Source organism: Oryx dammah, unplaced genomic scaffold, assembly GCF_014754425.2.
Source record: "Oryx dammah isolate SB20612 unplaced genomic scaffold, SCBI_Odam_1.1 HiC_scaffold_26, whole genome shotgun sequence".
Taxonomy (NCBI): domain Eukaryota; kingdom Metazoa; phylum Chordata; class Mammalia; order Artiodactyla; family Bovidae; genus Oryx; species Oryx dammah.
The window spans coordinates 74,615,055-74,642,456 of NW_024070210.1; the positions used below are offsets into that span (position 1 = coordinate 74,615,055).

General features: G+C 37.7%; 2 protein-coding genes and 1 pseudogene across 2 annotated transcripts; all 3 read right to left on the bottom strand.

Annotated features, from left to right (window-relative positions):
* Positions 1–2,772: 2,772 nt before the first annotated feature.
* Positions 2,773–3,537, bottom strand: LOC120853666 (annotated as a pseudogene).
* Positions 3,538–9,876: 6,339 nt separating this feature from the next.
* On the bottom strand, positions 9,877–10,812 carry LOC120853288 (olfactory receptor 4F21-like). The gene has a single exon (XM_040227022.1). The coding sequence runs from the start codon at positions 10,810–10,812 to the stop codon at positions 9,877–9,879; it is 936 nt and encodes a 311-aa protein (XP_040082956.1).
* Positions 10,813–26,053: 15,241 nt separating this feature from the next.
* On the bottom strand, positions 26,054–26,998 carry LOC120853289 (olfactory receptor 4F21-like). The gene has a single exon (XM_040227023.1). It carries the CDS (start codon positions 26,987–26,989, stop codon positions 26,054–26,056), a length of 936 nt encoding a protein of 311 aa, XP_040082957.1. The 5' UTR covers positions 26,990–26,998.
* Positions 26,999–27,402: the final 404 nt, after the last annotated feature.

The window sequence follows — 27,402 nt, forward strand, 5'->3', positions numbered from 1 at the left end:
AGGTTAGTTGTAGACCTGCTGAGTGTGCATTGTCTGTGAAGCATCCAAGTAAGAAGACAGATTTGTGGATTGGGAACTTAAGAAGTAGTAACCTGGCTTTGAGAGCCCCAAGTAAAAGCTAGGCATAGTAATTAAAACCGTGGGAATGGATGTCATCTAGGGACAGAATACAAAGTGAGAATAGGCCAATGATCCAATTCTAAGGAATCCTAAGTTTGTTGGTTGAGCAAATGAGGGAAAAGCAACAAACAGATACTGGGAAGGAATTACCCAAGGTGCAGGAGGAAAACCAGGAGATTGTAGTGTTTCAGAGGCTCAGTAGAGTATTTAAGGAAGGAATTGTCAGCAGTAATTAAGTAAAAAAAAATTCCTGTCCAGATGAATAAAAAAAATTATAAAGAAGTATTGTTGATTTCTTTATACAGAGAAAGTCAAAGATGTAATTGTAGATTCCTGAAAAAACACAGGACAAAAAATAAGCTTTCAATTCTTTTAATTGAGCAGATTTTATTTCCAGAGCAATAGAAGGAGATGAAAAAAAGTTATGTGTATCTTCAACAAAACTTTTATATTGCAGATGTAGAAATCCTCATTTAAACTGATTATGCCTCAACATTTTTGACTTTCCATTTATCCAAGGCTATCAAACTAAGATACATAAACTCTTGTGGGAGAGGATAGCCTGATAGATAAGAAAACATATTCAAGGAAACCAGGACCTCTAAATGCCATCATTGGGTGATTATTATCTTGTGAAACAGCTATTATGGCTATGCTTTTCAAAAAGAATAAACAGCTGATTGAATATTAGAAGACATTCATTTTCAGAATGACAGAAAAGTAAGAGTCCAAAAATCTTTGGTCTGTATTTATCTAAAGAATTAATAGTGTTAAAAAATTTTTTCTACCTACAGTCACTCAAATCTCATTCAAGTCTAAACTCAAAATTGAAATAGCATCCTAAACTAAAAAAGCTCAAAGTATAGTCAAGTATTGAGTCAAGGCTTAACATAGGAAATACATAGCTGATTTTATTCTTATTTTAAATCAAACTAAAATTGAGATAGAAAATTTAAAAAGCTCAACATCACTCATTATCAGAGAAATGCAAATCAAAACCACAATGAGGTACCATTTCACACCAGTCAGAATGGCAGCGATCCAAAAGTCTACAAGCAATAAATGCTAGAAAAGGTGTGGAGAAAAGGGAACCTTCTTACACCGTTGGTGGGAATGCAAACTAGTACAGCCACTATGGAGAACCGTGTGGAGATTCCTTAAAAAACTGGAACTAGAACTGCCATATGACCCAGCAATTTCACTGCTGGGCATACACACCGAGGAAACCAGAAATGAAAGAGACACGTGTACCCCAATGTTCATCGCAACACTGTTTATAATAGCCAGGACATGGAAACAACCTAGATGTCCATCAGCAGATGAATGGGTAGAAAGCTATGGTACATATACACAATGGAGTATTACTCAGCCATTAAAAAGAATACATTTGAATCAGTTCTAATGAGGTGGATGAAACTGGAGCCTATTATACAGAGTGAATAAGCCAGAAAGAAAAACACCAATACAGTATACTGCTGTCTATGGGGTCGCACAGAGTCGGACACGACTGAAGCAATTTAGCAGCAGCAGCAGCAACACATATATATGGAATTTAGAAAGATGGTAATGATAACCCTGTATGCAAGACAGCAAAAGAGACACAGATGTATAGAATGGACTTTTGGACTCTGTGGGAGAGGGAGAGGGTTGGATGATTTAGGAGAATGGCACTGAAACCTGTATACTATCAGGTAAGAAACGGATCGCCAGTGTATGTTCGATCCAGGATACAGGATGCTTGGGGCTGGTGCATGGGGATGATCCAGAGAGATGATATGGGGTGGGAGGGGGCTTCAGGATTGGGAACTCATGTACACCCGTGGCTGATTCATGTCAATGTATGGCAAAACCAATACAGTATTGTAAAGCAAAATAAAGTAAAAATAAAAATTAAAAAAAAAGAAAATTAAAAAATATACTTTATTTATAATTAAACTTCAGTTAAGTTCAGTCACTCAGTTGTGTCCAACTCTTTGTGACCCATGGACTGCAGCATGCCAGGCTTCCCTGTCAATCACAACTCCTGTCGCTGTTTCCATTGTTTTCCCATAATTAAACTTACACTTAATCTATCTAATCCATTATTTTGCTATGAGAAATTTCTAGCACTTTTTGAGATATTTATTTGTAACTGACAGTAATCACACCTAGTAAAGAAAGACGTAAGAAATGTCACACAGAAAATGGTATTTGAATGTTAAGTTTACGCCTGGAAATCAGCTCACTTTTCTCTTCTCATCTCTCTTCTCCATGAAAGTAGATGAAGTCAATTTATTCCCTGTGATTGGCAAAATAAAGTCAACTCTGACCTGACACATCAGTTTCTACAGGTGTACCTTTGTTGAACTCACATTCAAAATAGTAATTCTTACCATAGTAATGATGGTAGTCACATGACTCTCAGTGTTTTTGGTGAGCCTGAAGTATCTTGTACTCTAGATTTGCTCCATTCATTATAAGATCCCACTAGAGCCTAGAATCTGTTTGCCCAGTCTTCTTGTGGCAATTCTCATATCTTTGTTTCTTAAAGTATAAATGGCAGGATTCAAGACAAGGGTATGGCAAAGGCAGCAATAAACAAATACTTATCCAGTGATGTTGCAGGGAAAGGCCACACCTAGAAAAACATACATGGCATAAAAAAGAAAATTATTAGAGTGTGAGCTGACAGTCTCCTGAAGGTTTCCAGACCATGACCAAAATGAAAATGTTGGATATAATTAAAGAGAAGAAGGCAGCCATGGATATAAACCCACTATTAGCAATAATTACAAACTCTAGCTTGTAAGTGTCTACACAAGCAAGTTTAATGACCCGAGGCAAATCACAATAAAAAACTGTTTACTTTATTGGGACCACAAAAAGGCAAGTTTATGACAAAAACAAACAAACATGAGATACAGCATGGATTATCTCCACTATCCATGCAACCACTACAAAGGCAAGACACATTTTGTAGCTCATAATTGTCAGGTAGTGGAGAGGCTTACAGATTGCAGTATACCTGTCAAATGCCATGGCTATGAGCAGAACCATCTCAACTCCACCCATGACATGAATGAAAAATATCTGTCATACATTTTGGAAAAGAAATGATGTTGCAGTTAGTGACAAGATCAGAGATCATTTTGGGTACTGTGGTAGAGGAAAGACCTAGATCAATAGAGAGGTTGGCCGACAGGAAGTACATAGGGGAGTGTAAATGAGAGTCAATAATTACTGTGAACACAACAAAGAAGTTTCCCAGGATAATTCCCATGTAGAACACAAAGAACAACAACAACAACAACAAAAAAGTTGCATTTTCCATGAATTTGAAAGTCCGATTAGTACAAATTCAGATACCATAGAGTCATTTACTCCATCCATTGACTCAATCAGTAGAGAAGAAGCTGAAATAGTCTGAAGGTAGAAAATAAGAAAGAAATGAGAAATGTGAGTACCAAAATTAATACATTATTTGTTCTTCAATGAATCTGTGGAAAACATATTGTAAATGCCAAAATATGAAGTGAGAAGACTTACAGATAGAGGAGCTGAAAGAATGATGATAAGTGAATAGGAGAAATGAGATAATCAAAAGTTAGGCCAGGGCAACAAAGAAATTATGTGGAAACATGGCAGGTAAGGTGGAGGAATTAGGAAAAATGAGTAACATATTCCTAGCAGAGAGCTACTTTACCAAGCTTATTGTGCAATAATTCCAACTTCTTCCATGTTATTCATATTTATTTAATATAACATCTTACATATCATGAATAATCAGGTATATTTGGAGTGTTCAAGCAAATCATATTTGTTCGCACACACTCTAGGAGAATGTAATCTCTATTTTTCTTTTACTTCACACTTGAGAAATCTCAGGCATTAATCACACATAGAATAGTTACCAACTAATGAGGGCATGGTTGTTGCATGTAGGATGGTAGCATGAAATTAAAAGGTTTACTTCTCTGATCGTTTCTGACACTTGGAGAATTACAACACACGTTAAATCAAGGGAAACTCAAAATTGCAAAGAAGGATTTTCAAAAGACTCAAAAAGAGGATTTTTCAATACTTTATTAGGATTGAGAGAGATTTTGTGTTTTGAGCACTGTGTTAGAGGATTAATGACTGGCAATTCAAATATGAAACTGAGAAATAATGATGTCTTCACTGAAACAAAATATTTAGTCATGATAAACTAAGAAAATGTAAAAACTACAGACCATAAAGGTCATGACAGCTTGTCTTCAAGTATTTGAAGATTTGTTCTGCTAAAATGCTGTTTGCAGGTAAGTGAAATTGCTACCAACAACTTTTAAATACAGGAGAGTATCTATCATCACTTCATATAAACAGAATGATTATAGATGTCTATCTATAAGACATATTTGAATCCATTCATTATCCAATCTAAAGAGAAAAAATAGAAGTGTATTAAAAGAGATAAGTTATGAAAAGGTGTACAGAAAGGGGAAGTTAAGACTGATACCAAAATAAATACGGCCATTATCATAGATGCAAATATAGTTTTGTTGTCATTTCCACTAAATTATTGTGACAAAAACTGATTACAAATGAGTGTTTTTTGTGATGTGCTCTTGATATGTTTACATTGCAAAAATATGTTCATATATACAATAACATATCTTGATACCTTTGGATAATGAATGTCATTTTAATATTAAAATTTTGAATATATTTTATATTTTTCTAAATTGGCCACATGTTTGCAATAAAAATGAAAAGAAAATTGAAGGAGAGCAACAGAGGAGAAAGAGGGCCAAGAAAATGAAAAAGAACACAGATTTATGGAGGGAATGAAGTATGCATATATGTGATATTAGACGTAGAGTGTTATTATGATTTTTGACACTAGTAATACATGAACCATGATTCCAGAAGTTCAAGCTGGATTTAGAAAAGGCAGAGGAACCAGAGATCAAATTGCCAACATCCGCTGGATCATTGAAAAAGAGAGTTCCAGAAAAACATCTATTTCTGCTTTATTGACTATGCCAAAGACTTTGACTGTGTGGATCATAATAAACTATGGAAAATTCTTCAAGAGATGGGAAAACCAGACCACCTGACCTGCCTCTTGAGAAACCTATATGCAGGTCAAGAAGCAAAAGTTAGAACTGGACATGGAACAACAGACTGGTTCCAAACAGGAAAAGGAGTAGAGTACGTCAAGGCTATATATTGTCACACTGCTTATTTAACTTATATGCAGAGTATATCATGAGAAATGCTGGGCTGGAAGAAGCACAAACTGGAATCAAGATTGCCAGGAGAGATATCAATAACCTCAGATATGCAGATGACACCACCCTTATGGCAGAAAGTGAAGAGGAACTCAAAAGCCCCTTGATGAAAGTGAAAGAGGGGAGTGAAAAACCTGGCATAAAGCTTAACATTCTGAAAACTAAGATCATGGCATCTGGTCCCATCACTTCATGGCAAATAGATGGGGAAACAGTGGAAATAATGTCAGACTTTATTTTTTGGGGCTCCAAAATCACTGCAGATGGTGACTGCAGCCATGAAATTAAAAGACACTTACTCCTTGGAAGAACAGTTATGACTAACCTAGATAGCATATTAAAAAGCAGAGACATTACTTTGCCGACTAAGGTCCATCTAGTCAAGGCTATGATTTTTCCAGTAGTCATGTATGGATGTGAGAGTTGGACTGTGAAGAAAGCTGAGTGCCAAAGAGTTGATGCTTTTGAACTGTGGTGTTGGAGAAGACTCTTGAGAGTCCCTGGACTGCAAGGAGATCCAACCAGTCCATTTTAAAGGAGATCAGTCCTGGGTGTTCTTTGGAAGGAATGATGCTAAAGCTGAAGCTCCAGTACTTTGGCCACCTCATGCAAAGAGTTGACTCATTGGAAAGACTCTGATGCTGGGAAGGATTGGGGGCAGGAGGTAAAGGGGGCGACAGAGGATGAGATGTCTGGATGACATCACCTATTAGGCACTCCAGTGCTTACATAATGGCCCATGAATGAAGAACTTTTAAAAGGCAAGGGTGAAGTCTTTCTATGAGTTCTTTCAGCATGGTTACTTCTCATAAAGGCAATTCTATCTATCACCACCCTTGAATGTTTGACCTTTCAGAAGCACACATGGATGAGTGCTCAATGCTTGATATGGTTCAATCTATTTAGTCATTTGATCAGCAACTTAATGGCAAGTTATTTACATTGGATCCCTTCCATGTTGGAAGAACAACAAATTGTTTTTCTGGGATACATATATTTTCCAGGTATCACTTTGACTACTCTTACAGCAATACCTTGGCCATTCAGTTCAGTCACTCAGTCGTGTCTGACTCTTTGTGACCCCATGAATTGCAGCACGCCAGGGCTCCTTGTCCATCACCAACTCCCGGAGCTCACCCAAACTCATGTCCATCGAGTTGGTGATGCAATCCAGCCATCTCATCCTCTGTCGTCCCCTTCTCCTCCTGCCCCCAATCCTTCCCAGCATCAGAGTCTTTTCCAGTGAGTCAACTCTTTGCATCAGGTGGCCAAAGTATTGGAGTTTCAGCTTCAGCATCAGTCCTTCCAAAGAACACCCAGGACTGATCTCCTTTAGAATGGACTGGTTGGATCTCCTTGCAGTCCAAGAGACTCTTAGGAGTCTTCTCCAACACCACAGTTCAAAAGCATCAATTCTTCGGCACTCAGCTTTCTTCACAGTCCAACTTTCACATCCATACATGACCACTGGAAAAACCATAGCCTTGACTAGATGGACCTTGGCCGTTAGGTGATCCAAAAACACATAGAATGCTTAATGTCCTTCATAACATTGCTTAGGACAAAGGAATATGTTGACAAGAAAGAAAGTAGAAACGAGCACACAATCAAGTGATCCACTGGTGCTTCAGTGAACAGAAGCTGTCAGCTCATAGAATGTGGGGATAGCTTTTTAAAGGTATAGGTTAAGATGCAAGTTAGTCCCAGTTTGGAAATGGCACTCTGTGCTTTAACTTTAACCATTAGTATAAAGTATTGTGCCCCAGAATGCATAGGTTTGGGAGCCAAGGGTAGATGGTAAGTGGCTTTATTCACCATCACTTCATTGGAGAACTTGAGCTTTCTGAACCTACAACTTTGAACTCTACAGGGTTGGGAAAATGCTCCTGCTGAGGATAGAGTAAGCATTCTAATAAACCTAAAATTTTGGCAGCTCTCCTGTCATTTTGATTTTCTTGTGTCAGTAGATCATCAGACAATGAAACAAGTTTCTAGCAGTCTAGGGATAATTAACCTTAATTATCATGAATTAATATAGTTCCATCTAGTCCAGGCTATGGTTTTTCCTGTGGTCATGTATGGATGTGAGAGTTGGACTGTGAAGAAGGCTGAGTGCCAAAGAGTTGATGCTTTTGAACTGTGGTGTTGGAGAAGATTCTTGAGAGTCCCTGGACTGCAAGGAGATCCAACCAGTCCATTTTAAAGGAGATCAGTCCTGGGTTTTCTTTGGAAGGACTGATGCTGAAGCTGAAACTCCAATACTTTGGCCATCTGATGCAAAGAGTTGACTCACTGGAAAAGACTCTGATGCTGGGAAGGATTGGGGGCAGGAGGAGAAGGGGACGACCGAGGATGAGATGGCTGGATGGCATCACGGACTCGATGGGCGTGAGTCTGAGTGAACTCCAGGAGATGGTGATGGACAGGGAGGCCTGGCTTGCTGCGATTCATGGGGTTGCAAAGAGTCGGACACGACTGAGCGACTGAACTGAACTGAACACTTGCATCAACAGTAATGGATGATAACTTTAAATGAGCAGCTGTAGAACTTACGGTCTGAGAAGATTATGGACTTGGACTTAGACTGCTCAAGTAGGAAGATATGGATCTGGGCAAGTAATCTCGATTAGCAAACGTGATGGATAATGTAAGGATGATCTAGAAAGGGTAGTGGAGCAGGAAGTTGATGGATATCAGATATAAAGTACTTTGTATAAAATAGATAAACAATAAGAATATACTGCACTACACAAAGAATCATAGCCATTATATCTTGTAATAGCCTATAATGGAGTGTAATCTGCATAAATACTGAAGCACTATGCTGTACACTGAAAGTGATATATAACATTGTAAATCAACTATGCTTCAGTAAAAAAAAAATTTAAAAAAGATGATGATGAATATCATCCTAGGTGCATGTGCAATGACAGACAAATTAACACTTGTTCCATTTACACTCTTGTGTTTGAAAAATTAATGATGAGGTGAACTTACATGGGATGTGAATGCCTCTAAGCAAGACATCTGATGCTCTTAGCACCTCATGCATGTCCTCTGCACTTAATATTTCCAAGAACGTACACTGTTTTCTATTACTGAAGAACAAGAGTTAAAATTTTACGTAACATCCTGCTCATTCTGCCTCTGTAACTCAGCTTGCTCCTTGCAAAGTCTGGAGATCCTTGTAGGCTCAGAAAGTGGGGACTTACAATACTAGAAACTGGAGCTTATCTTACTCACCCTTGTCCTGCTCTTTGCTATTGCCCAGCCCCTGCAAACCTGCTTAATCATGCCTGTCCATGTAAAGGTCAGGCATCCCCATCTTGACTGCTATTCCCACGCACGTGAAGCCCCTTAGTTCAAACCAGCCTATTAACATCTATTGTTGCCCTCTATAGTCTGTCTATAAAGACTCTGTAACCCCTTTGTTCAGGGCTCAGAGCTTAGAGTGTTAGCTCCTCTGGTCCTGCTGGCATAATAAACCTGAGTTCTCCAACTTTCTGAATGTGGTGCTTGGTTTCTTGATTACTAGTTTCTGCAACACTATGAGTTCCAGAAACTTTCTACCTGAAGACATTTTCCTGGCTATCAAATTGTTCAACCCACTGTGTGGGGAAGCCTAGAAATGCCATGGAGTTAATGCCTCAGAGCTATGTGTGTGTTAGTTGTTCAATCATGTCTGACTCTTTGCAACTCCACAGACTGTAGTCCACAGGCTTCTATGTCCATGGGATTCTCCAGGCAAGAATACTGGAGTGGATTGCCATTCCCTTCTCCAGAGGATCTTCCTGACCCAGGGTCAAACTCTGGTCCCCTGCATTGCATCCAGATTCTTTACCATTTGAGCTACAGGGAAGTCCCTATGAGAGCTATACTAGTACAGAAACAAACAGCTTCCTTGCATCTCAGGTGGGGCAACTGTAAGTCATAGAATCTATACAGTTTCTTAAAGGGTCACAGCAGGATTTCTCCCCACTTGTGTATAGTAGTAGGATACCAGTTAATATACTCTTTATTGGCATCTTCTCTTTGTTGTTTCATGTTCCCACTTCTGAACAATTGTGTTCTAGGAAACCTTTCCAAATAAACTACTTGCATTCTCAGATTTTGTCTCTTTTAAATAATAAGTAAAATCATTGCAACTACATATATAGCAATTCAATGTGGTGATTCTTAACATTAATCACAACACATTTACAGGTTATTTTTTACACCTCATGTATAACAGAAGCAATATCATTATATCTTTTTATTTGAAAAATAACCCAAAATTCAAAAGTTTCTTTGTCAGATCATGCTGTTCTCTGTAAGGATATCAATTCTTAGTATAATATATTTACATTTCCCATGATGGTAACGGTCTTATACTCCACAGGTAAAGTAGTAGCAGATATAGGATGGCAGATGATGAGTCTATTCTGGGAATGATAAATCTGAGGTGCCTAAGTGGAGATGGGCCAGCTGGATATATACAGTTTTCAAGCTTCAAAAAATGCTGTGGTCAACAAAATCTGGGAAAAAGTATCTTTTTGAGCAATCTTTTTATTGCTCCCTTTATGTCTTTGTTCCTCAGTGTATAGATGGCAGGGTTCAACACAGGGGTAATAGCAAAGTCAACAATGAACAGATTTTTATCAAGTGATGGTGGAGGAGAAGGCCAGACATAGAGAAGCATGCATGGAGTGAAAAACAAAACCACCACAGTGATGTGAGATGACAAAGTGACAAATGCCTTGGACAGGTCTCCTGAAGAACGTTTCCAGACAGTGACCAAAATGAAGGAGTAGGAAAGGATTAGCAGGAAGAAGGTGCCCATGCTCATGAAGCCGCTGTTGGCAGTAACAATAAACTCAAGCTTGGCTCCATCTGTGCATGCAAGTTTTATAATCTTAGGAAAGTCACAATAAAAGCTGTCTACTTCATTAGGCCCACAGAATGGCAATTTTATAACAAATAAAAATTGAGACATAGCATGGATCACCCCAATTACCCAGCCAGTGATTACAAATGAAACACATATTTTAGGGTTCATGATTTTCAAGTAGTGAAGAGGCTTACATATTGCTGTGCACCTGTCAAATGCCATGGCTATAAGTAACACCATCTCCACTCCTCCCATGGTGTGGATGAAACATATCTGTGTCATACAACTTTGGAAAGATATTATTTTGTCTTCATTTAAGAGGTCTGTGATTATCTTGGGAACTGTGGTAGAGGAAAGGCCCACATCAATGAGGGAAAGGTTGGCGAGTAGGAAGTACATAGGAGAATGTAAGTGAGAATCAAAAATTACTAAAATCAAAATAAAAAGGTTTCCCAAGATGACCCCTAAGTAGAGCAAAGAACATATCAAAATAAGAAAAAGCCTTTTCTCCCAAGAGCAAGAAAGGGCCAATAACACAAACTCATTGACCATAGAGTCATTTATTCCAGCCATTGACAGGGACAGAAGAGCCGATTTTTAAGTGACCTGAGGACAAAAATTAAAAAGAATAGGTATCACTGGTTCAGACATAGATTGTCTATTTTATAGGTAATTAAATTAGATATGATTGAGAGGAGAAGCTTAAGAATTTGGAAGAAATAAGGTTAGCAACAAATTCATTGTACTATAGATGATATCTGAAGGTAAAATTGTGACTGTAATTTTTGCAGATAGAACCAAAAAGAGTTAATATTCCATAGTTAAGTCTCTTTTAAATTTATTTTTTCTCAAAAAATTTTAGATCGTTTTTCTGACCATTGCCTGTGTTCTTATACCAAATAACCATCACCTCTTCTGTTATACAACTGTTAATAGTTGTATTAATAGTTTAACACAACTTTCACACTAAATCTGTATGCTCTAAACTAAACATTTCTTAGTCCATTAATATTTTCAAACTTCTTTGAGCTTACTGAGATCACCAGGACAAAAACACTTGAACATATTTAATCAGTTCTTACCATCAGCTTTTAAAATTTAAATGGAGCTCAGGTGCACAGGACTTAATAATTATAATACTTGGTTTATGGTATATCTTCTTTGGTCCATGACCGCTTTTAATAAATATGTTAATTAATGAGAAACTAAAATTAAAATATTGGCTGAGTGTAAATAATGGTAAATATGATGATGATAATTAAGAATCAGCTATGATCACAGCTAACATTTGAATGTCTTCTATACTCAGGTAATTGTAAGTACATTATCAAAGTACATTGGGAGTACAAGCCTCCTAATGTCTCCTTAAAATATGTTCAGTTTTATTATACCTGTTTCACCAGTGAAGAAACTGAGCCCCAGAAAGATAAGTGGCAAAGCCAGAATTTGAATCAAGAGCCACAGAACTTTCAGAGTACACTCTCCAAGGACTGCTCTATGCTTTTCAAAGCCAGCACCTCCAAGTATACTAGATTTCCCTATGGATCTAGAAGCATCAATCAACCCATTTCCTTCATCCCCAATTTACTATATATGTTGCCCATCCCAAAACCTTTTCCCTCCCAATTTCTGGCTAATGGAATACCTACCTCTTTAGGTATTTGGTAGAGATTTCTCAATTTTGAAAAAGGGCAAATCCTTATCCTCATCCCCAGATGAAGCATGATAATCCAATGTCACTTGGCCATGAACTGGTTTATGAGGAGCATGTAACCTAGATTTGTACAATGACATATAGAATAATGTCTTCTGGGGAAAGTTTTGTTTCCCAGTTTAAAATAAAAAGCTTCATATGTAGAAAGCTCTTTTCTTGGCCCCTTTGTTCCTGCATTCAATGTTAATGTGATGCCTAAAGGGAAAAGGGAAGCAACATTTGTGCTAGATAGTTTTACCTATATCCTCTCAAATCCTCATAATATCAGAAGAAATAAGTTATACTTCTCCCACTTTATAGGAGAATACATTTCATCACCATTGTTTGATAGCCTGCTCTGGTTTATATAGCTTCTAACTGGCAGAGTTAGAATGTCAACCAAAGTCTCAAAAGGCTTAATGGCTCTGCTTTGTGATGACCAGGAATAACCCAAATAAAAACATATGCAAAGACAGAGAAATGTGAAAAAATACCATGACATATGGAATTTATTTGTCCTTTTTCCCTTTATTCTTCAAGACATACATGAAATGTCACCTACTCTGGAAAATTTATTGAAGACCATAATCAGAGTAAATAGCTTCTCTCTATAAACTATTGTTAGTTATATTTTATGTATTCTTTATAATAAAATATATTAAAATTTTTCGTATATTAGTTCTCTATTTTCAGCTAAGATTTTCAAGGAAAGGAGCTGTTAGCTGATTTTGTATGCCCCAATATGTTGCATATTGGAGAAGGAAATGGCAACCCACTCCAGTGTTCTTGCCTGGAGAATCCCAGGGATAGGGGAGCCTGGTGGGCTGCAGTCTACGGAGTTGCACAGAGTCGGACACAACTAAAGTGACTTAGCAGCAGCAATATGTTGTGTTATTTCTGGCACAATGTAAGAACTACTAAAGGATAATCTCCACTAACATCCTTGTTGTAGAGATTAATAAGTAAAATCAGGGGCCTTGAAGCCCCTGTGATGAATTTTGAGCAAATAGCCACCGAATGGCTTCAGGAATTGAATTCACTGATACTTGTACACTGATGGGATAATCTGAAAACCAGCCACTTTCCTGTCATGGGCCTCTCGGAGTGAGCTCAACACCCTGCATTCCCAATTAGATTCTACACCTAATACAATAAAACTAGAAAGATACCTTTCTCTTTTGCCTCAAACAAAATGTTTATAGGCACTACAGAGTATCTGACAATTTCCCTCCAGTTATAGTTTGGAGAACGAAATGGCAACCCACTCCAGTGTTCTTGCCTGGAGAATCCCAGGGACGGGGGAGCCTGGTGGGCTGCTGTCTATGGGGTCGCACAGAGTCGGACACGACTGAAGCGACTTAGCAGCAGCAGCAGCTAAGGAAGAGAACTTTTAAATACCTTTGGATTTTTGATACACATATAATAAATTAGAAGTTCCGATAAACTAACCTAAAATACATAATTTGTCATTAAGTTAAAAGAAATTATAGAGTACAAAACACTGCATATAAAGTAAAAGTGTATGGAAATATTTAGACTATATACTGCAAGAGCTTTAGTTTGTAGGGTTAAAGATGATTTTATATTTTTCCTAAATATTACCTCTTGTTTCCTGTATTTTACAAGAAATATTTGTGGATTTTCTAATTTCTAAGAAAAATTTGAAATTAGTGAAAGAAATAAGAAAAATAATATAAGAACAATTTCATAAATAGTATAATGTCATAACTAAGAGCATGGATTCTGGGACCAGACTACTCCTTGATTTATTAGTTAGGTTGTCCTTGGGTGAGTTACTTCATTTCTCTTTTCCTCAGTTTCCTCATCTGTAAGATAAGGATGATAATAGTACTTACCTTATAGTGTTGTTGTGAGGATTAAGTGAAGTAATAAATGGAAAACATCAGACCATACTCTGGCACATAATGAGTACTCAATAAACTTTTTTTTAGTAATTTTAATTTTTAAGACTTGGTATTCAATTCTTTCAAAAAATGAAGACAGTTTGTTCTGCCATATTGTGGTCTGTTGGAATGAAGTAGCTAAGACATAAATTTTTATTTCCATGAATCTAATTTTGGGGAGAAAAGGAATGGAAAATTGAAGCCCCTTCACAGATCAATTTAATAAAGATAAGTACTCTTTGAAGATAAATTTACCTCACAATACAATTGAAATAATGAAAATGAGACCAGGAGGATATAAAAAATGTGAGTGAAAATCATTCAAAAGGAAACTGGAGATAGAGGAAGGAAGATTTGCAAGCAAACTGAAACCAGTTGGTAGGCTTTGGAGAACAGGTTTTCTAGGTACCTGCTCAGTTGCACACTTCACTCAGCAGGAGCTGCAAGAGACTGAAGCACAAGGAAGTTAATAATCTTTTTGAATTGCCACCATTTCTTCATTTCTTAATACAGAGAGTTAAAAATAGTTCATATCATTAGAAAGGAAGTCAATTAGCAGGACTGGATATTGTCCATAATTTCTTCTAGTGGAAACCAGGTCTGTGCACATTGGTTTTCCCAAGGGTAAATTATTACAATTTGCAGAAGAGTTACTGAGAAATCAAAAATTTTAATATGATATTGAGCAGTAACTTTTTACTCTGAAAATATATTCTTTTTTCTCAAAGATTAGAGAATGTTAGGTTTGCTTTAGATGTTCATTGAGTTATTGCATGTAATATGAACAACTTTTTGGCACCAATATAAGTTTGAGAACCATCATCTACACACTTAGCCACTTGTCACACTTGGAGTTTTGAGAAATAGTGAATTGATATTTGAGAAAATTGGGGGAGTTTCAAAATAGTGAAAATTAGACTGGGAAAATCTCAATTGGTATTTTTTAAGTGAATAAACTATAGTTTTTAGCACAGTTTTAGATTTACAGAAAAATTATGCATAGAATCCCCATATTCCTCCTCACATGCCCTCCACAAAGTCCTTTTACATTAACATCTTGCCATAGAGTGGTGTTTTTGCTACAGCTGATGAGCTAATAGTGATACATTATTATTAACTAAAGTCTACAGTTGGCTTAAAACTCAACATTCAGAAAACTAAGATCATGGCATCCTGTTCCAGCACTTCATGGCAAATAGATGGGGAAATAGTGGAAACAGTGACAGACTTTATTTTGGGGAGCTCCAAAATCACTGCAGATGGTGACTGCAGCCATGAAATTAAAAGACATTTGCTCCTTGGAAGAAAAGTTATGACCAGCTAAGACAGCATATTAAAAAGCAGAGACATTACTTTGTCAACAAAGGTACATCTAGTCAAGGCTATGGCTTTTCCAGTAGTCATTATGGATGTGAAAGTTGGACTTAAAGAAAGTTGAGCCCCAAAGAATTGATGCTTTTGAACTATGGTGTTGGAGAAGACCCTTGAGAGTCCCTTGGACTGTAAGGAGATCCAACCAGTCCATCCTAAAGGAAACTGGTCCTGAATATTCATTGGAAGGACTGATACTGAAGCTGAAACTCCAATACTTTGGTTACCTGATGCAAAGAACTGACTCATTAGAAAAGACCCTGATGGTGGGAAAGATTGAAGGTGGGAGAAGGGGACAACAGAGGGTGAGGTGGTTGGATGGCATCACTGACTCCATGGACATGATTTTGAGTATTCTCCAGGAGTTGGTAATGGACAGGGAGGCCTGGAGTGCTGCAGTCTATGGGATCACAAAGAGACGGACATGACTGAGCAACTGAACTGACTGACTGTTTACATTATGCTACATTCTTTGTGTTGTACATTCTATGGGTATTGAGAAGGATATAATGACATGTATCCATCATCATATAATCATGCAGAATAGTTTCACTCACAAAAAATCCTCAATGCTCAGTTGATTTATTCTTAGCCCCTAACCTTCCCTTGGCAACCATTAATCTTTTTTAACCATCTCCAGTCTTGCCTTTTCCAAGCAGTCATATAGTTGATATCATATAGTTTATAGCCATTTCAGATTGGTTTAGCAATATGCATTTAAAGTTCTACCATGTCTTTTCATGGATTGATAGTTCACTTCTTTTTATTGCTAAATAATATTACATTGTCTGTATATATCACTCATTTATGGAAGGGCATTTGGTTGCTTCCAAGTTTTGTCAATTATGAATAATACTGCTATAAACATTCATATGCAGATTTTTGTTTGGATATAAAATTTCAATTCATTTCAGTAAAACCAGACGGTGGAATTTCTGGACATATGGTAAGACTGTTTAGCTTTGTAATCTACCTTTGATTGTAGATTAGCTTTGTAATCTACCTTTGTAATCTATCTTTGAAATCTACCTTTTAATGGATGTTTGCCTTTTTATTGTTTAAGTTTTTTATAGATTTGTACCTTCTTGATATATGAGTTTTATTTATATATTCTAAATTATATACCTATCCTGTATATTATTTCTCAGTGTGTTTATGTGTGTGTATGTTCTTAGTGGTTAGTCTATTCATTTTCTTAACAGCATCTTCTTAAATTGAGGTACAACTGACATGCAACATTACATGTATTCTTTTTAGGTTTACAAAATAATGATTCAATATTTGTATACATTGTGAAATGATCACTACAATAAATCTAACTAACATCTGTCACTATATGTAGTTATGAAAAAATTTTTTCCTATGATAGTAACTTTTGAGATAACTCTCTTAGTGACTTTCAAATATACAGTATAGTTATTAACTATAGTCACCATGCTGAACATTGTATCTCCATGACTTGTTTATTCTTTAACTAAAAATAAACACTAGTTCTTTTAGACTCCCCTCACCCATTTTCACACTCCATCAACCCTTACTCTGGCAACAAGAAATCTGTTCTTTGTATTCATGAGCTTGGGTATTTGTTTGATATTTTAGATTTCTCATATAATATAGGTAATACAATGTTTGCCCTTCTTTGATTTATTTAACTGAGAAAATAACTAACACCCAAAAAAGATGTCCTTTTCATTATAGGGGACTGGAATGCAAAAGTAGGAAGTCAAGAAACCCCCAGAGTAACAGGCAAATTTGGCCTTGGAATACAGAATGAAGAATGGCAAAGCCTAACAAAGTTTTGCCAAGAGAACACACTGGTCATAGGAAACACCCTCTTCCAACAACACGAGAAGACTCTACACATGGACCTCACCAGATGGCCAACACCGAAATCAGATTGATTATATTCTTTGCAGGCAAAGAGGGAGAAGCTCTGTACAGTCAGGAAAAACAAGACCAGGAGCTGACTGTGGCTCAGATCATGAACTCCTTATTGCCAAATTCAGAATTAAATTGAATAAAGTGGGGAAAACCACTAGACCATTTAGGTATGACCTAAATCAAATCCCTTATGATTATACAGTGGAAGTGAGAAATAGATTTAAGGGACTAGATCTGTTATACAGAGTGCCTGATGAACTATGGACAGAGGTTCATGACATTGTGCAGGAGACAGGGATCAAGACCATCTCCATGGAAAAGAAATGCAAAAAGGCAAAATGGCTGTCTGAGGAGGCCTTACAAATAGCTATGAAAAGAAGAGAAGCGAAAAGCAAAGGAAAAAAGGAAAGATATAAGCATCTGAATGCAGAGTTCCAAAAAATAGCAAGGAGAGATAAGAAAGTGTTCCTCAGCAATCAATGCAAAGAAATAGAGGAAAAGAACAGAATGGGAAAGACTAGAGATCTCTTCAAGAAAAGTAGAGATACCAAGGGAACATTTCATGCAAAGATGGGCTCGATAAAGGACAGAAATGGTATGGACCTAACAGAAATAGAAGATATTAAGAAGAGGTGGCAAGAATAAACAGAAGAACTGTACAAAAAAGATCTTCATGACCCAGATAATCACGATGGTGTGATCACTCATCTAGAGCCAGACATCCTGGAATATGAAGTCAAGTGGGCCTTAGAAAGCATCACTATGAAGAAAGCTAGTGGAGGTGATGGAACTCCAGTTGAGCTGTTTCAAATCCTGAAAGATGATGCTGTGAAAGTGCTGCACTCAATATGGCAGCAAATTTGGAAAACTCAGCAGTGCCCACAGGACTGAAAAAGGTCAGTTTTTAATCCAGTCCCAAAGAAAGGCAATGCCAAAGAATGCTCAAACTACCGCACAATTGATCTCACACGCTAGTAAAGTAATGCTCAAAATTCTCCAAGCCAGGCTTCAGCAAGCAATACATGAACAATGAACTTCCAGATATTCAAGCTGGATTTAGAAAAGACATAGGAACCAGAGATCAAATTGCCAAAATCCGTTGGATCATCGAAAAACAAGAGAGTCAGAAAAGCATCTACTTCTGCTTTATTAACTATGCCAAAGCCTTTGACTGTGTAGATCACAACAAATTGTGGAAAATTCTTAAAGAGATGAGAATGCCAGACCACATGACCTGCCTCCTGAGAAAGCTGTATGCAGGTCAAGAAGCAACAGTTAGAACTGGACATGGAACAACAGACTGGTTCCAATAGGAAAAGGAGTACGTCAAGGCTGTATGTTGTCACCCTGCTTATTTAACTTATATGCCGAGTACATCATGAGAAATGCTGGGCTGGACGAAGCACAAGCTGGAATCAGGATTGCTGGGAGAAATATCAATAACATCAGATATGCAGATGACACCACCCTTATGGCAGAAAGTGAAGAACTAAAGAGCCTCTTGATGAAAGTGAAAGAGGAGAGTGAAAAAGTTGGCTTAAAGCTCAACATTCAGAAAATGAAGATCATGGCATCTGGTCCATCACTTCATAGCAAATAGAGGGAGAAACGGTGGAAACAGTGGCTGATTTTATTTTGGGGGGCTCCAAAATCACTGCAGATGGTGACTGCAGCCATGAAATTAAAACACACTTGCTCCTTGGAAGAAAAGCTATGACCAACCTAGACAGCATATTAAAAAGCAGAGACATTACTTTGCCAACTAAGGTCCATCTAGTCAAAGCTATGGTTTTTCTAGTAGTCATGTATAGATGTGAGAGTTAGACTTAAAAAAAGCTGAGCCCTGAAGAATTGATGCTTTTGAACTGTGGTGTTGGAAAAGACTCTTCAGAGTCCCTTGGACTGCAAAGAGATCCAACCAGTCCATCCTAAAGGAAATCAGTCCTGAATATTCATTAGAAGGACTGATGCTGAAGCTGAAACTCCAATACTTTGGCCACCTGATGAGAAGAACTGACTCACTGGAAAAACCCTGATGCTGGGAAGTATTGAAAGCAGGAGGAGAAGGGGATGATGGAGGATGAGATGTTAGATGGCATCACTGACTCCATGCAGATGAGTTTGAGTATTTTCTGGGAGTTGGTGATGGACAGGGAGGCCTAGCGTGCTGCAGTCCATGGGGTTTCAAAGAGTTGGACACGACTGAGAGACTGAATTGAAGTGAGGTAGTGATTCTGTTTCTTTGTTTTGCATGTGTCTATCCAACTTTTTCAAAACCATTTATTGAAAAAACTGTCCTTTTCTCATTAAGTGTTACTGGCTGTTTTGTCATATATTAATTGAATGGTTATGTGTGGGTTTATTTCTGGGCTCTCTAATTTGTTCCATTGTAAATGCATCTATTTTTGCATTCATACAATAACTGTTCTGATGACTGTAGCTTTGTAATAGATTTTGAATTCAGGGAGCATGATGCCTCCAGCTTTGTTCTTTATCAAGATTCCTCTGGCTATTTGTTTTTTATGGGGGAAGTTCCATACCAATTTTATACTTGTTTATTCTATTTCTGTAAATAATCCCATTTGAGTTTGATAGAGATTGTGTTGAATCTATACATGCTTTTAGTATGGATATTTTGATAGTACTAATTCTTTCAATGCATGAGCACAGAATATCTTTCCATTTATTTGTGTCATCTTCAGTGTTTCATCATTATCTTATAGTTTTAGTGGGTAGATTTGCTTTTTGCTAGATCAGTTTGTATGTGACCTAAATTCCATAAGAATGAACTGAGGGGTATCCCATGATACCCCTTAAAACAGTGATTCTCATCTCATTATGTTGTCTCTAGGTGACATTTGGCACTGTATGGAGGTATTTTGGGTTATCAAAATTCCGGAGGAGGATTTGCTGCTACTGGCAGGGATACTATCCCAAATTGCACAGCATATAGAACAGTTTCCCAAACAGAGACTTAATTGCCTCAATATTAATGCCTTACACCAGTTGGTTCCCTGCCTAAAAATGAAAGTGTTAGTCACTCAGTTGTGTCCAACTCTTTGTGAACCCATGGGCCATAGCCCACCAAGCTCCTCTGTCCCTGGAATTCTCCAGGCAAGAATACTGGAGTGGGTTGCCATTTCCTTCTTCAAATAAAGCAGGCAGTAGAGTTCTCAGTGCTATTATGAAGATGCTATATGAGCCTATTGGAAAGATAACTAACTTATATATGACAATGTTGTCTAGGAAGAATGCCAGTTTTATTTATAACTTTAAATATGTATACATTTTATTTAGTATTCCGACCTTATTTTACTCATAAAACCCTCATTGCTATAACAAGAATGTGGACATATTTTTGATCTTGGAGGAAAGCTCTTAATATTTCATGTTATCTGCAATATATACTGTAGTTTTTATGTAAATGTACAGAATTAGTTTCCTAGGGCTGCTGTACAAAATACCACAAACTTGGTGGCTTAAAAAATTTATTTATTCAGGAGTTTGTTATTTTTTAATTTTTCTTGACTTTCCTGAACATTAAAAAAATTATTTATTTGTTTTGGCTATGCTGGGTCTGGGAGAAATATCAATAACCTCAGATATGCAGATGACACCACCCTTATGGCAGAAAGTGAAGAGGAACTCAAAAGCCTCTTGATGAAAGTAAAAGAGGAATGTGAAAAAGTTGGCTTAAAGCTCAACATTCAGAAAATGAAGATCATGGCATCCGGTCCTATCACTCCATGGGAAATAGATGGAGAAACAGTCGAAACAGTGTCAGACTTTATTTTGGGGGGCTCCAAAATCACTGCAGATGGTGACTGCACCCAAGAAATTAAAAGACGCCTACTCCTTGGAAGAAAAGTTATGACCAACCTAAATAGCATATTCAAAAGCAGAGACATTACTCTGCTGATTAAGGTCTGTCTAGTCAAGGCTATGGTTTTTCCAGTAGTCATGTATGGATGTGAGAGTTGGACTGTGAAGAAGTCTGAGCGCTGAAGAATTGATGCTTTTGAACTGTGGTGTTGGAGAAGACTATTGTGAGTCCCTTGAACTGCAAGGAGATCCAACCTGTCCATTGTGAAGGAGATCAGCCCTGGGATTTCTTTGGAGGAAATGATGCTAAAGCTGAAACTCCAGTACTTTGGACACCTCATGTGAAGAGTTGACTCACTGGAAAAGACTCTGATGCTGGGAGGGATTGGGGGCAGGGGAAGAAGGGACGACAGAGGATGAGATGGCTGGATGGCATCACTGACTCGATGGATGCGAGTCTGAGTGAACTCCGGGAGATGGTGATGGATAGGGAGGCCTTGCATGCTGCGATTCATGGGGTTGCAAAGAGTCGGACACGACTGAGCGACTGAACTGAACTGAACTGATGCTGGGTCTTTGTTGCTGGGCTTTTCTCTAGTTGCAGTGATGGGCGTTTCTAGTTGCACTGCGTGGGCTTCTCACTGCAGTTTCTTCTCTTGTTGCAGAGTATGGGCTCTAGGCACGCAGGCTTCAGTAGTTGTTGCATGTGGGCTCGGTAGTTGCACCTCCCAGGCAGTGGGGCACAGGCTCAGTAGTTGTGGTGTATGGGCTTAGTTGCTCCATGGCATGTGGGATCTTCCTGGATTAGGGATGGAACTGTGTCTCCTGAATTGGCAGTCAGATTCTTTACCACTAAGCCACCAGGGAAGCTCAGGAATTAGTTCTTTCAAAGTTCTGGAGGACAGACGTTCAAAATCAAGGTGCTGACAGAGCCATGCTCCCTTTGAAGATTCTAGGAAATAATTTTCCTTTGCCTTCTCCAGCTTCTGGTGGTTGTTGACATTCCTTGGTTTGTGGAGGCATAATTCTAATCTCTGCCTCTGTCTTCATAGAGCCTCCTTTCTTTTGCCTTTCTGTGTCCTTCTTTGTACCTTTGAGGTCACTCATTTGATTTCCAGGCCCACTCTAGTTCAGGATGACCTCATCTAGAGCCTTACCTTAATTAAATCTACATGGTTTGATCTCCAAATAAGGTCACATTGAGGTTTTAGTGAATGTGAATTTTTTGGGAACACTATTCAACCCACTATACCTTCTATGCTTAATTTACTACAGCTTTTGCTATGAAATTTATTGAGAATGGATATTTGTTTTTATCAAATACTTTTTCTATATTTACCATGTTGTTTGTATGATTTTTTTCCCCCTTGTAGCCTTAACATGGTGAATTCCTTTGATTGATTTCCAACAATCTTAAATTCTGTGAGTAAAACTGACTTAACCTGGTGTTTCACCCTACTTATATATCAGGGGCTATAGTTTGCTATTACCTTTTAGAGTTTTGTGTCTGTGTTGAAGAGATACACAAATTGAATTGTAATTTCCCTTTCTTGTAATGTTACTGACCTTTAAAAATATTATGGTTATTGAAAGGATTGATAATGGGTCTGTAACTCATCTGCTGTTTCATGGTAACCAAGAGAAAGAAGGATGGTGGAAGGAGGAGAGAGAGTGCGCAGGTGGAGAAAGGAGTCACAGAGGTAGAAACAGAGAAGACAGAGACAGGTAGAATGATGGCTTGGGAGAGACTGAGAATAAGAGGAAGAGATGATCTGGTCAAATCTTCATGAATACATACTTAGTGGATCTCTTCCTAGTGATGTTTATGAGAATATGGATAATGGAATGTTATTAATAGCAGGGTATATCTTGTCCTTCTAGTTTGCTCTTGGTAAATTAATATGGAATTTAGGTTCCATGGGGTACATGACCTACAGAAAAATATTAATGTTCCTCTGTAATTACTGGAATATTATAGGGAGAGATTTCAAGACCAAAATAGATTTCATGACTTTTTCTATGTGATATTCTTAATGCATCATTGGAGATCACATTTTATATCCAGGTCAGAGAGCATCCTATTGCAATAAGAAAGAACCTGGGCAAGCTACGTTGGCAGTCTCAGACTCCTGCTTCACTTTGTGTCTTCCAGTTACCTGAATCCTTTGAATTATTACAATAGTTTGAAGCTGTAAAACTGTAAAAACTCTGATTCTTGTGTGTTTGGTTTGACACTCAAATCTTTTGTCTCGACCTTATAAACTTAAAAAATATATATATTTCTAAAGGAGTTTAAGAATTCTTGTGTTCTTCTTAAATGTTTGGCAAATTCACTAGTAGAACCATTTAAGTATTTTTCTTTTTATTGGAGTGGAATATATCAGATTGCAGCTAGGTGATAGGAATCACACAACTGATTTGTGCAATGAGAATTTAAACAATCATTACCTTTGTTAAAGTGTTTAGCTAAGTAATTGAAAGGATAAATGATTGTTAATCTCTTCTCAGTCCACCTAATTTTTGCACAATGGGTTCACCTGTGGAGAAGAAGTACGGAGTAGGCCTCTTACACAAGCTTTTTCTAGCTTCTACCCCTGTAGAATGGCCTGTTGGCAGCACAGATAGGTTCTTCAAATGATGCTGTCTTTTGAGGATGGAAATCAATCACTTGAAGGTAGTTATTAACATTTAACCCCTTCTAAAATGGAAAAGACAAATATTTCCTTTCTGGCATTAATAAATAATTCTGAGTATAGATTATCTTTCCCATTTTTAGTGCTTTGTCCAGCACAACTAGCCAAGTATTCCTGGTATCTGATTTTCAACATGAAATCATGCATAATATTTCCTTAGGCTGAAAGTGCTCCCTTATAGCAAAGAAAATTCACAAAAGCAAACATAACTAGGGGACCAATTCAACTTATCATATACTGCACAACTGAGATCTGATAGCACATTGGCAAAGCCTGTTAAAATTACAACCGAGGCACTAATTTGAAGATGATACACTGCAGAGGTGGGGTCTGTGCTTCAAAATAACATGCTTTGAACTGTCTTTAGATAAGTGCTATGTTCCCTACAGATAAAATGTGCATGTGTGCTCAGTCGTGCTCGACCCTTTGCAACCCCATGGACTGTAGCCCGCCAGGCTCCTCTGTCCATGAGATTCTCCATGCAGGAATTGTGGAGTGGATTGCCATATCTTACTCCAAGGGATCTTCCTGATCCAGGGATCGAAAAACCCATGTCTCCTGTATTGACAGGCAGATTCTTTACTACTGAGCCATCTGGGAAACACATTAAATGCACATCTCTGTAAAACAAGTGTTAGTCGTGCAGTCATATCTGACTCTTTGTGACCTCACGGGCTATAGTCTGCCAGGCTCCTCTGTCCCTGGAGTTCTCCAGGCAAGAATACTAGAGTGGATTGCCATGCTCTTCTACGGGGGATCTTCCCCTATAAAACAAAGGGATAGAGAAAATAGTACTATCTCTTATCATGAATTTCAGTGAACTTCTTGTGCAGTTTGTGTTATCTATTCCTGAAATCTTAGGATCTGCTGAAGTGGGGAGAATGCTTTTTTGGTGAGACATAGTATGGATTCTAAAAAACAATTTTTAGCTGCTTTTCTGTCATTTGAGTTTCCTCATGTTAGAAGAACAACAGTGAGAAGTTTGAGTAATCTCATTTTTATCCCATATTGGATAAAGATAGGGTTGCTGCTTCTTAATGGGTTATACAATGAAGAATATTTCTAAAATGAGAGATCCTTCTAGGCTACATGGTTGGCTCCATGGTTGATGGTAACTGTAAAAGTGCCATTGTAGCAACAATAGGCTGGCAAGAACATTTTAACCAGCAACTCAAATGCTCATAAATTAACTGGGTGATCTCACTGGGTAAGCAACATGGATCATCAGCAGAAGTGCATAAGGATGAAGGGGATTTGTTTGGGAACGCATGTACACCTGTGGTGGATTCATGTCAATCTATGCCAAAACCAATACAGAATTGTAAAGTAAAAATTAAAAATAAATAAATAAATTAAAAAAAAATAAAAAAATAAATGAGTAACGGAAGAAAATATCAGTGAGGAGCAACTATGCTGCTATAGCCTGTCTCTCCTGTTTAGAGTCTTTCTTTTGTGAAATTGAAAACCACCACTTTGAAGAGTCTATGACAAGATGAAGTATAGTTAAACAGGAACTGAAGTGGACTGTGCCTGGACATTTATTGTTTTCAAACAAGGATATGGTTTCCCACTGCCAGCAACTGAAAGTATACCTGATGACTTGTCTCTGGCTTTCTCACATATACAGTATTCTGTGTGGGAAAGGCTGGGTATGCCAAGGAATTAATGTACTCTCTAAAGGTAAAATTAGAGAAGTATTCCAGCTTCCTTTTCTTACTTGGGACATTTCTAAATATCAGAGTTTATTGAGTCCCACAGAGGGCTACAGTAAGATGACACGCCAGCTACATTTACATTGTTCACTTGTCTCACTTTGCTAAATAATGATGTTTCTAAAGATAAGATTTCAAGTAAATCAGTTTAGTTCAGTCGCTCAGTCGTGTCCGACTCTTTGAGACCCCTTGGACTGCAGCATGCTAGCCCTCCCTGTCCATCACCAACTCCCGGAGTTTACTCAGACTCATGCCCATTGAGTTGGTGATGCCATCCAACCATCTCATCCTTCAAGTAAATCATCCATAATCAAATTTTGTCTTTAGGTCTTCTGAGGGAACACTAAAGAGTAGCTAGGTAGATCTACTAGTTCTACATATATTCTATGTGATGATTCCTAACATTCAACAAAGCAAGTCTGCCACTTATTTTCAAACCTTATGAGAAACAGAAGAGATGTCATTATATTATTTCTATTATCAAGATGATACATTTTTAATTATAAATATGGTTTAGTAAAGAGTGATACTGTATACTAAAATAACCAATTTTTTTTGTTGGATTCACTTTTCCAGTAGTAGTTAAGGCAAAGAGCTGATTCTCTACAGAGCTGAAGGAATATGTTCAGTGGGGTAGATGCCATGTCCATATCTGGCCATGTTAAATATCAGATGCCTAGTGTAGGTATCTAAAGGACAGATAGATGGATAGTTTTAGAGTTCCAAACACAGCTCTAGTCAGCAAAATCTGACATAATGTCCCTCTTTGTTCAATCTTTTTATAGCTACCTTTATATGTTTGTTTCTTAATGTATATATGGAAGGATTCAAGACAGGGGTAATAACAAAGTCAACAATGAACAGGTATTGATCAACTGTTGATGTGGGGAAAGGCCATACATAGAGAAACATGCATGGAGTGAAGAAAAGAACCACCACAGTGATGTGAGCTGACAAAGTGACAAATGCCTTGGATAAGTCTCCTGAAGAACGTTTCCAGACAGTGACCAAAATGAAGATGTAAGAAAGGATTAGCAGAAAGAAGGTACCCATAGTCATGAAACCACTGTTGGCAGCAACAATAAACTCAAATTTGGCTCCATCTGTGCATGCAAGTTTTATGAGCCTGGGAAAGTCACAATAAAAGCTGTCTACTTTGTTAGGACCGCAAAAGGGCAAGTTTGTAATGAAAGCAAATTGAGACATAGCATGGATCACCCCAGCTACCCAGCCAGTGATTACAAATGAAATGCATATTCTAGGATTCATGATGTTCGAGTAGTGAAGAGGCTTGCAGATTGCTGTGTACCTGTCAAATGCCATGGCTATGAGTAACACCATCTCCACTCCTCCCATTATGTGGATGAAGCATATTTGTGTCATACAACTTTTGAAAGAGATTATCTTGTATTTATTTGGAAGGTCTGTAATCATCTTGGGGACTGTGGTAGAGGAAAGGCCAACATCAATGAGTGACAGGTTGGCTAATAAGAAGTACATAGGAGAATGTAAGTGAGAATCCAAAATTACCAAAAACAAAATGAAGAGATTTCCCAGGATGATTCCTAAATAGAGCAAGGAGAATATCAACATGAGAAAAAGTGCAATTTCCCAAGAACTAGAGAATCCTAGCAACACAAACTCAGAAACTACAGAATCATTTGGTCTATCCATTGACTTGGGCAGAAGAGCTCTTTCTCAAATCACCTGAGAATAGGAAAAGAAAAATCACAGTCAATAGTAGTACAGAAGCAGACTTCCAGTTTTCTTGCTAGTGTTTCCTGTGGGTTCCACTTTCCTGAGTGTGAAATAATTTAATTGGATAAAGAAAAAAAAACCATAGAAACATTTTAACGATCAGGAGAATTTTTACATAGAGACAAAAATGAATATTTCAGAAGGTGATAATTGTGGTTGCATTCCTTCTTATTCCATTATTAAGATAATTATTTTGTTACGCCTCTCAAGAATTGCTGAACATTTTCCTTGACTACTGACCTTGGTATTCTCTCAGCTGAATAGTCTCAGCCATTTCTGTCACCTTGATATTAATGCTCTCATACTAACTTGTAGTCCTACTTATCTGA